The sequence below is a fragment of the Nelumbo nucifera genome, chromosome 2 (genome assembly GCF_055504915.1).
Source record: "Nelumbo nucifera cultivar China Antique chromosome 2, China Antique-T2T, whole genome shotgun sequence".
In the NCBI taxonomy this organism is placed as follows: domain Eukaryota; kingdom Viridiplantae; phylum Streptophyta; class Magnoliopsida; order Proteales; family Nelumbonaceae; genus Nelumbo; species Nelumbo nucifera.
In genome coordinates, this window is record NC_142650.1 from 9,259,735 (window position 1) to 9,271,565 (window position 11,831).

General features: G+C 35.3%; 1 protein-coding gene across 3 annotated transcripts; it reads right to left on the bottom strand.

Moving 5' to 3' along the window:
• Positions 1-1,501: 1,501 nt before the first annotated feature.
• On the bottom strand, positions 1,502-6,557 carry LOC104594894 (Rhodanese/Cell cycle control phosphatase superfamily protein). 3 transcript variants are annotated; one of them, XM_010255437.3, is made up of 5 exons: positions 5,881-6,557; positions 5,481-5,668; positions 3,813-3,852; positions 3,674-3,720; positions 1,502-3,547 (listed from the first exon to the last, which is right to left on the bottom strand). In XM_010255437.3, exons 1-5 carry the CDS (start codon positions 6,330-6,332, stop codon positions 3,531-3,533), a joined length of 744 nt encoding a protein of 247 aa, XP_010253739.1. In that variant the 5' UTR covers positions 6,333-6,557; the 3' UTR covers positions 1,502-3,530. The 3 variants fall into 3 exon arrangements, with proteins under 3 accessions (XP_010253739.1, XP_088755357.1, XP_088755356.1); XM_088899231.1 differs by lacking the exon at positions 3,813-3,852 and having other exon boundaries at positions 5,881-6,551; XM_088899230.1 differs by lacking the exon at positions 3,813-3,852 and having other exon boundaries at positions 1,502-3,720; positions 5,881-6,551.
• Positions 6,558-11,831: the final 5,274 nt, after the last annotated feature.

Below are 11,831 nucleotides of genomic sequence, written 5' to 3' on the forward strand. Positions count from 1 at the left end.
CAGTCCTATTCCTACCATGTGAGTCAATAATTTATGGATAGCCCATCGCAAGTACCAATAGTACATTACTATTAGGGGGTGTTCTTTTTCTGGATTTTGAGAGGGGGAAGTTGGTCAATGGGACCAAAAATCCCATGTTCTTTTTTTAGATTTATGTGGAACCCGGGGAAAGTTTATTTTCCTTGGTATCACTTATACCTATCTCCTAGGTGGATAAATAACTTTCCCATCTTGGGGGGAAGTTGCCAACACTTAAAAAATGAGCAAAAAATGCCCCTTGTAATAATGAATTTTTATGGATAAAATGGTTGTTGCCTTATTTACATGGGAAATAAAAGAACACGAGTAAATGCACTTACCCGGATAAATCTTTCCTGGGAAACAATTACCTAGCTAAGTGCATTTATCCGGATAAATAACTTACCAAAATGCGAACAGGGCCTAAGGGTCACATGCTACAGGATATTTGAGAATTTCCTCCTCTGTTTGGGTAAATGTAAATTTATAAAAGCAAAATTCATAAATATTTTAAATTAACTCCAAATGTTCATTTTTGTTTTCCCAGGGTGGCGTTCCTCAACATGATTTTGTTATTTCTTATGGTGTCAATTCCAAAAACAAAGATTGCCCACCAGGTATGAAAGAAAGTTTATTCTTAGAACAAAAACACGGAAAACAGGTTATTGGTTCTGTGGTGAGTTTCTTGTTTCCAAAACTGAAAACATGTTTTTAATTTCTTTCTTTATTTTGGGATGAGTAACATGTTTTTGATTTTCTGATTTCAAATAATGTTTTACACTCTTGGTTCAATGTTGCATTTGATGAACATGCAATATTCAGATGGAGATTCTGATCAAATGAGTATTTGATCACCTCTTTAGTTTTATTTTTTCTTTACAGCTTGGATCCATATCCATTGATATGATTCATATAAGCTTTTACCATTTACCAACACTTGTAAGGTGGTAAATAGGAGATTTCAGTGTATGCGCCATAGACCAAATAGTAGCCCATATCAGCCTCATATAAGTGAAAACACGTTTCTGTTTTTTAAAGCATCTTCTTTTTCGGAAACAATGTTATTTTTCTGAATCAAACTGGATATGTTTTCATTTAGTACACATTCAAGAGCATATCTTTGTTTTCAGCTGATGTGGCATATTTTAGAAATGATAAAAACAAAAACATTCATGCTGGAGAACTCCCCCCCCCCCCTACTAATCTAATAAGCATAACATCTTTTTTGTAATTGGGTTCCTGCATTTTAGTTACATATTGAAATTAATTGGAGATTCAATGAGTTGAATGCGTACCTTTATATATCCATTGTTAACTGATTTTCCTAAGTTATTTGCTCTATCCAATTTGTAGCTTTGGATGCAGCCAATATTCTATGTTCTCTTGGTGAATACTCGATAAAAAAATGAAGACTAGAGACCAAATGCAAGTTGAAAGCACAAAATAGATGGTCATTGAGTCCTTTACTAACACATCAAAGATATCCCCAAAAATGATAGACTTTCAAATTATAAAAATAGCCCAGACTCCAATTGAACAAGATATCAAGTAACAAAAATGATGCACAGTTAATTTTCAATAAGATCTTCAATCAGAACTTAACTCTCATAGGATTTTTCAAAATGAAGGTCGTGAGACTCATTTAGTTATGAAGTATGCAAAACAAAAGGTAGAGGATCCACTAGCTACTTATTCCATTAAAAGATAAACTGTGGCATATAGTGGTAGATGAGAAATTCCCTTGAAAGATGCAAACAATGAAAGGAGCCCTATCTAGTCTCTTAGAGAAGAACTATAAAAGAAAGAAAGAAAGAAAGGGGGGAAATTATCATTTAACATGACTTCGGCTTCGTTTTCCTACATCCACACTAAATACAATTTAAGGCTTCTGCTCGCTAACTGCATCAATTAGATCATTAATGATAGTAGGTATAAAAACATAGAATGAAAGAGGTACATTACATTACATCTTAATAATGAATATGATTTCTATTGGATCAAATCAGCTTATATTTGAGTTCAATATAATGGCTAAACGGCTTTGAAAAGCAAATCCAAATCTAATCTTTTGTATTCATAATCAAACTAAGATCCACCTTAGTTACACTGAACTAGGATATGATTCAAATCAAAATATTCACAAGCATATTTTCTACTTCATGACTCTAACCAAAATGACAAGGTTTACAAAACCCTTTTGACAAAAAACCACTATAGATCCATACTAACAATGGATGGCTACATACTGTAATCATCCCAAATAAATCGTCAACCATATGCAATCTTAACAACCACTTATTGTTGTAAATATATGGATAGAAAATATGGTAATAAAATAAGATATGTAAAACATCACAACATAAAACATCAAAGATATAATCAACTGGAACAATTGAAATGGTATTGTTCATCACTGACTAATTTATATGTATGTAAAAGTTCTCTAGATTGAAGCTGTAAACCAGATAAAAGTATAAATATAGTCCAGGATCTAGCATCTTGTTCACATCAAAACTAAAGGTTCAATAAACTGAATTTGAACATATATCTTCATGTATCGATTTTTGAGTAATCAAATTTGTACCTGCCGGTGCGACGGTCTTTTAATTTTTCTTGATATATACTCCAAAGGAAAGGAGAAGAGGAAGAGGGAGAGGAAGAGTTGAGTGACTTGGTTCCATTTTAGGGTTAGGCTTCCTTTATTTAAGTAAGAGGAGCATAAAGATATTATATACACTGTCTTAATTACAACTTTAGGTTTCTATTTAGTAATAATATCCATTGATGATAGTGAGTATAAAATGGCAAATGGAAAGGGTATTATTGTCTTATTATTGTATATATTATCAAATCGTCTTTTTTTTCTCTCGAATCAACTTGGATCTAAGGTTGATCCAAACATCAAATGTACTTAAGAACCAAATTAAGGTCTAACGTCCCAAAATCATAATGGGTGCTCTAAATCTACCTTAGTTGGACAAGATTTGGATCAAAATCCAGTCCACTGATAGAAATAGCATCAACATCATGACTTCGGCCAAAATTATTTTCTTAAAATCCTATATTCAAAGAGAACTATGAATCATCCACCTTACAATTAGGTGGCACCATCCAGAATGATTGCCAACATAGGTCATTTCAAAAACTGTGTAAAAAATCCGAATAAACACAATTTCATTTGGTAAAATTTTAAAAAATCAATTCTTAATTTGATGGTTAGACATAAGATGCATATGTAAAGTAAGAAAACATAAATCAAATATGATTTAGTTAACCAAATTGATGCAAACAGTTTATTCTTTTCCCACATATCAACCTCTGGTATTCAAAACAGCATAAAGCAAATTTAAGTTGTTTCTATTTCCAATAAATTAAAAAAAAAAATCTAGCATGAAATTCATTCCAGGATACAGCATTTTAATCAAAGATAGAAACCAAATATTAAATAAATTGAATGGATATCTATATCCTTAAGTTATTTACAGGACTGAATATGCATCTACTGGTGCAATTTATCTTCTATCATCTCCTGTCAAGTACTCAATGGAAAAAGCAGAGTGAAGTGTGTTAGTGAAGACTAGAGATGGAGTGCTAATTGATAATATATAAACTTCTACAGTCCTTAAACAATTTTATAACTGTCAAGGAAATTTACCATCCTTGTATAACTGAGCTGCATGAATCCAATATCTCAACCAATACCTATTGGGTAACACATTAGAAAACCAACAAAAAATGGAAGTTAAGTAATGCCAATTAATTATTGTTTTCTTTGTGGGTTCTCAAAAAAATACCAAATTGCTCCACATGAGGACTGGCAATGTTGATTGTACTCTTGATAGTATGAAAAGAGATCCATTTTCAAATTTTGTTTTACATGCATCCAAGGAAGAAATATGCAGTTACTATAATGCCCACAATCAACCCATATAAAATAAATAAATAAATATTATTAACTTTTACCTGTCTAAAGAAAAAAGGGTGGGAATATATATCTAACCCTACTATGTAGAGTAGGATATCATTCATTTCAAATGTTAATTATCTAGGAGTATGAACAAAGATTTTTTTCATAATTTTCTTTATAAATCATAGATACCAATGAAGGGATGTGTAATTACTGAAATAGTGCAAAGCAGTATGAGAGTATCTCTTGATTCCTATCCTTAATAATGTAATTTGCATTCATTTACCAGTTTTACAGAAATTCCTGATCAGCATAACCAATCCTAACAATTTTCTTTAACTACGTTTCTTCTACCAACCCCGCCATTTGACTGATTAGACACAATTGTCTGCTACATCAAAACTTTAGAACAAAAATATCTAGTAGTTTACATGGTGTTTATTTACAGAATATTCTGCAGCCTGTCATCATCCATTATTAATAATTTTAATATCCATGGTTAAAATTAAACTACAGTTTTAACAGATGGTGTTTAATTACATAACAGGCCTTGACCTTTTATCACCCATTAGTAACTATTGTAATAGCCTTAGTTCAAAAGTCAGATTTAGATGTGGATTTTGATTCTAGCCTACTTAATTGGGTAAGATCCATATCACTATCCCAAGCAAAGCCCATCTCCTCTACAAAAAAAAAAGTAAAAATTAAAAAAAAAAAAACAATGGTTGAAGTGAAATTGTTTGTCAAATAAGAATTAAAAAACTTACAAATTTGAATAAATAATAATGACAATGAAAGTGAATTAAATGACTGAACTGTCACCAAGGATATTAACCCAATAGGAGTCCTCTAACAAATCTGGAAATCCATTTGGGTTGTCAATAAGGTATTTCTTAAAATGACCAAACAATATTAAAAGCCAGATGCCAACAACAACCGCTTGTCCATTATATATCTCTCTTAGTTTTTCCCTACATCATTTTCAACAAAAGCAAAAGGATGAATACTGAGTAGGTCCCCCCCCCCCTTTTTAATGAACAACCAGAGATCAGAATATGAATCAAGTAACCTTAAGAAATATAATCAAGTAGTTTCCCTTTTTTTGTATTGTGCAGTCAATTTATTTTTGAAGGGAATTGTGCTTTGTGCAGTCAATTTAAATGAATGACAGAATGAGTAGTTGCCATGTGAAGAAACTTTAAAGGAAAAGGCTCAGAAAACCACCAGAATAATTATTAATTTGGAAAAAGGTCATAAGTCATAACAAGTGAAAATCATGGAAAAAAAAAGCACGGAAAAGGAAAGAAGGGGAAAGTAACGGAAAGTGAGGAGGCAGTAAATACAGGCAATTTGAACAAGGACAGCGTTATCCTTATGTCATTCCAATTGTTCCAGCTTATACATGTCATTTGTCCATTCCGCCTTCGAAATCTTATCTCTATAAGTTTATAGTCACATACCTTAAATCAAACCTATAATCATGTACAGGCTGAAGAATAAATTGAAAATTGGAACAAGAAAACAATATCCTGATAAAAGGGTCAGCTCTTGTTACCGACAGCTTGCAAGAATAGGAGTAATTGAAGGAAGTAGTATGACACGCCTCCTATTGTGGCATATTGCAGTTTGCCAGCCCCTTCAACAGCAGGAAAATCATCATCTCCGGCTCGGTTGAACCCTCCAGCCAACCAACCTAAGTTCCGATACCCTCCTTCATATAATCTTACGACGGCCATCATGGACCTAAATTAACACATTAATTAACATAACATTCACTAACTAATTAAAATTTACCAAGTGGTAGTCCTACTAGTAATTAATATAAGGATTCGAGTCAGTGAATCGAATGACTGTGACATCAATCTCCTTCATTCAGTCCAACCATTTACAGTCGCATCCTTGACTATTCTTTGCTGTTATATTTACAGAGAGAGAATAGAGTCAAAACGTCTCACCTTAACCCTTCTCCACATGCCACAAGAAGCTTAGCCTCCTTATCAGGAACTGCCTCCTCGACCTGACGGAGAAAATCGAGGTTGGTTGTGGTGAAGTACTGGCCTGTCCACAGACCAATGTAGCCAAAGTGAACCCATTTCTTCAGCAGGGTAATTGGACTGTTGTCCGTGTCCATCACAAAAAGTGGCACATGTAAAGATCCAGATACATATGCCTTCTCCCTTTCCCACACTGGTCTGATATCGAGAAGTTGGAAGCCCTCGGAATTCATGATCGACACAGCATCCTTCGGTGATATTGATCGGACAGCACCGGATTCTATCAGTTCCCTGGCGCTGCTGGCAAATGCAGTGACTCGTAAACTAACTCTCCGATTGATGGACAGTCGTGGCTTATACATATTCTCATGCTTCAAAGTAGATGCGTAAACGTGGCCTGCACGAAGTGCCATCTCTCCCTCTCTCGTCGTCCACAGTTGTGAATATTCTTATCCGCAGTTGTGAAGAAGTGCCGAGTAGGGGAGTACCAGACATGTTCACAATCCATACGGCTTTTACTCGATAACGGAAAGACTTTGACCAATCAAAAGCCGTCGCGGCTGTTAAATTTTGATGAAACCCACTTGATTGTGTGCCGAGTCATGATACCTTGCCCACTCGATGGATCAGGGCAAATATTAGGGCCTGAAAAAATTAGGGTTAGGGACTCATATTTAGCTATCTAACATATGTTAGAGTGATTAAGAACGGCAACGGGGCGGGTTTGGGGTAGGGCATCTTCTTCCTGTCCTTGCTCCTAAGTCATGATATCTTGCCCCGTATATATCCCATTCCCGGTAGTAGGGCAGGTTTCGGTGGGGCATCCATTCCCCATCGAGGAGAAGGAATCCCCAAATTTTCCCACTCTAAGACAATTACTTAAAAAATATCTATTTTATGAACAATTTATGCATATAATATAGGAATTTGGGGGTATTTTAGAATTGAATTATAATACTTTAGGGATAATTCAAAAATAAAATTATAGGATCTTAGGATTTTAAAAATTTAGGGAAAACTTAGAAATATTTTAAATATTAATATTAAACCTATATATATTTTACTAATTTACCTTCGGGTTTGGGGCAAGTTCGAGGAATTATATACAAAACCCGCCCCACCCCGCCCCGTACCCGGTTTAGGGAAAAATTATTTTCCCCGTCCCCACCCCATCCTTGTTTAGGGTCGGAGAAAACCCGCCCCATTCGGGGTGGGGTGGGGCCCTGGTTTTATGGGGGAAATTGCCATCCCTAAGAATGACCCAATCCAGAAAAAACTAGGTTGGGTCATGGGTCAACCCGTTGACCCGATTGTCAAGTCTAATTAAGATTATTTATGCATTGTTAGAAGTTTCCACTCTTTAATATTTTTTATTCAGTTTTTACTTTTTATTGTTTACTCTTTAAATTGCCAAATGTTCAGTTTTTTATTTTATATTCGGAATTTCAAGGTTAATTCCTTTAATTTTGACATTTTTCATGTAGTTTTTCTTTATTTTTTAAAATTCAGTTATTTTATAGGATGACCCAAATTGACCCATGGGTTAACCCTAACCCGAACATTTAGGGTCAGAGTCTAGCATTTGATAACCGAACCCGAAATCAACCCAAAGCGTCTTGACCCAACCCGAACCCGACCCACCCAACCCAATTGCGAGGTCTAGTTTAATCTTCCCCTGTTAATAGCCGTTGATATGGAAAGATGAAAAATGTTGTTTCATCTTTAATTTTTTAAAATGAAACATTTGAGTAAAAGTATTTTTATGAACTCCGAATTTAGTTATAATGGTGTCTTTCTTAATATGGATACGATAATAGAATGGGCTATTGGAGTGAATTCCCCATCGTCAATGGCATTGCCTCCATCCTCACCAAAATTCTACCATGGCCGAAACAAAAAACGTCGGTTTTGGTAGCGGTGGCCCAAAGCTACAAAAAAACGTTACTGTCAATTTATAATATATTGGTTCAAACTATACATAGAGATAATGTAAAAAAAGAGAGGGGTGTTCTCTCTCATGCATGTAAGTTTTGATAAATCAATACCCGGTTTCCTTGTCTCTTCATGCCCTATTTCAATCATTCACACTCTTGATTAGGGCAATATATGAAGGCATGCACTCTTGAAAATCTTCTCAGATGCAGATTGGGTTTTTTGAAGGGAGAATGACAGTTTAATCCAGGGTCAGAATTTGTAGGCTCAAAGTACATTTAGGGTAAGTGTCAGTTCAGAATGTTAATTCACGGGTGGATGTGGGTGCATGGAATGTGGGTTTTTTACCTTTTGAATGTTTATAACTCTACGGTGGAAATCAGAATTGGGCATGTCCATACTTCTCCGTTTTTTTAAATTGATATAATCATTAAAAAGAAAAACACTTTCACGCAATGGATGCAAGAATAAACCCCTCTCTGGACTTGTTCTCTCTTCCCTCTTGGGTGGCGATTTTGGGGCCCGGATTTGTTTGAACTTGTACAAGCAAGTTCTCTCTTCCCATGCATGTGTAATTGTCTTCTGCAAGTCCAATGATCTTCCTCTTCCACAACAATTTGTATTCTCTTCAATAATACATATACAAATAGGTGGCCTTCGTCTTATCTCCATGATGATCTTCTATTTTGAAATTTGGGTTTTTACTCTCTACTCTCAAATACTTGGTAATATTTTGCCTAAATGACTTAGGCTCAGTTTGGAAGGAGTACAAAAACAAATATGTACAGTGCAAATAAATACAAAATAATACAAAATACAAGATTTTGCACTCTACAAATTTACATTTGTACTCCTTCCAAACTGAGCCTTAGGTTCATGAAAACTCTGCATATACTCACATAGAATAGAATTGTTTGAGATTTTGATTTTTTCGATTCCCCCCAATGGGTTTTCCTAATATTGAAGCTGCAAGCTTATTTCATCTCGGGGGAAAAAAAAGGTGTGTCTCTAGCTCTTGGTATAGATTGCATTTTCCATATATAATAGGAATTTCATATCTCTTCTTTAACCAATTTGCCTATTTCTATTCTACGTTATCATTTGGTGTTATGGGTTCATCTCTATCATTACTTGTATGCCATCTGCTTGCAAGAAATAACACTCTTTGAAGCCTTCTATGTTCTTGTCTTCTAATTAAATGTTTAGAAGTGTGGGTTTTTTTTTTTTGAGAAATATTACATGTTTCCATGTAGGCATTAATTGCTTAAAAATATCACAAAGAAACCTAATGAGTTAGTATCATACCATTATCTGCAACCAACTGAAAATCAAATAAAAAAATGCATGCAAATTTGGTAGGCATGGAGCCTATTAGGGTACTTTTGCACTTTTATCAAGTATGGGAAAATTATAGTCAAAGCTGGTTGTACATTTAAAATTATGGTGCATATTGGTCCATAAACCAACAAAAGAGCTTATACTAAAATTGCCCTTTCAATTTCTCTCTCTCTCTCTCTCTCTCTCTCTATCTATCTATCTATCTATCTACCTCCCACTCCCACTCTCTCACAATCATCTTTCTCTACTCAATGGTTGTGTGATTTGAAAAAAAAAATGGTTTTCTGTTTTTGTATTTATACTCTCCATCAATCTATCTCATTCTCTCTCTCTCTATCATTCTCACCCAACCTCGCTCATTCTCTTTCTTGGTCGATCTTTCATTCTCCCTCAATTTTTATCGTTCTCCCTTTGTTTCTCTCCCACTCCCTTTGTCGCTCTTTTTTTTCTTACACGCTTATACAGTATTAATCAGGTCGTATAAAAGAACATGAGACCAACTTGGTATGGTTATAAAATCATTATACTAATTTGATAAAAATTCACAAGAAACTCTTGTCTATGAAATACACCAACTTGATAGAAATTTATCTTTATTGTACAAGTGGTTAGTCCCTTTAATTCTTTTATACGGTTTGACTAATACCACATAAGTTTGTAAAAAAAAAGAATGAAAGAGGGAGTAGGAGAAAGATTGAGGAAGAGCAATAGATATTGATGGAGGAGATATCGACCAAGGTCGAGAATGAGGGAGAAGAATAAGAGAGATTGAGGGAAAATGATAGATTGACAAACACACACACACGTGGTGTGAATGAATGAGAGAGATTGATAGAGAGAACATGAGAGAAATGTATGTGTGTGTGTATATATATATATATATATATATATATTGATTTGGCTGCATACTAGAGCTTAGAGAGTGTGAGAGACAAAAGGAGTGGGAGATCGAGAGATGACTATGAGAGTGAGAGAGAATGGAGGAAGATCAAGAGATAGAGGGAGCAAGAGAGAAACTGAAAACTTATTTTCATTATAGGCTTTTTGATGTGTCCAACGTGAATTAAGAGTCCCATATTGGCAACAACCAGATAAGCCTCCGATGACATGACAAGGCTTTTATAATTTGAAATGTATAGTTGGATTGAGTATTACCATTTTTCATTACAAATGCTCACAAAGAAACCTAATGAGTTAGTATCATACTATCATTGGTAGGCATGGAGCCCATTAGGGTACTTTTGCACTTTTACCAAACATAGGCATGGAGCTTATGGGTTTGGAATTAAAACATGTTGTTTTGGGATATTATATAAGGGCAAATTTCTTAAACTACCATTATGGTTTACCTAATTAACTAACTCTACCCTTGTTGTTTATATATTGTCTTAGAGTACCCCAAAGTTTTCAGACAATTGACTAATTCTACCCCCATCCTTGGTATCCATGAATGTTTTATTACAATCTGTGCACACGTGACACCACATAACCTATACTTTCTTTTTCAAAACCCAATATTACCCTTTTATTTATAAGTTTTGTAGTTCAAATGATTCGTTCATACATCAGTCTCTTTCATTTAGCAAATAGACAAACTTTTAATGGTAGTACTCAAGTTTATACTGAATAGGTCGTTTTGCTTCCGAGAAGAAAAATATAGAGTGAAGACTCGAAAGAAGGAGAAGAGTGTGGGTGAGAAAAGAAAAAGAAACGAGGTAGAGATTCACTGATTGAATGGGCACTTTGGCTTAAATGCTAAAACATGGTGTGGGAAGGGGGAAAGGGAGAGAGAGAGAGAGAGTAATCTCTTCTCAAAAGTCCAAAGTAATTATGAGGGACAGAGATAATAGTATTGGTTAGGAAATCAAAATAAGGCCTTGGAGTTGATTTACAAAGGCCATGAGACACAACCCCAAGTGGGCGCATATTCTCCAAAGCCCCTGAAGTCGTTGTTCTCTGTAACTCGCCCAATTGGCTACATGCTTCGCGAGCAATGTCTCGTCTTTGTCCCGGTCGGCATGGCTATCACCACCCTAATATTCACGCTATTGCCTTCCTCCCCTCCGAAGGTTGGTCACAACTGCTACCCAATACCACAGATGTATTTCCCAACAAGGGATCCAAATCTACTTTCCATCTCTTCATGACAAATCAAGACCAAAACCAGTTGTAGTTGTAAGAGTAAATATAGTAGCACTACTAGTATTACCTGCAAGCATGTGACCTTGGCGAGGTCTGAGCATTGCTAACGATGAAGGTTTGCTCATCATTGCACCCATTTGAGCCACCTTTTTGCAGTAATGAAGTTGCAAACATATGTGGGGATGCCGAAGGATGGTAAGGCGGAAGGGAAGGAGTAGGACTCAGACGGGTTGGAGCACCGCATCCTTGGAACTTCAAATCTCACAGGGAAGATACCATTGGGGATGAAAAGAAAGGGGCTGCGAATCATGGTGACGGGTGGGGCCGAGTTCGTGGGAAGATAGTGTAATCGTGTGGGTTTTTAATACAAATTGTAATTGAAATATATATACTAGTTAGCTAAGCTGGAGAGTTGGTTACAATAACTAACTTCTCTCTCTCTCTCTCTCTCTCTCTCTCTCTCTCTCTCTCTATATATATATATATATATATATAGTTGT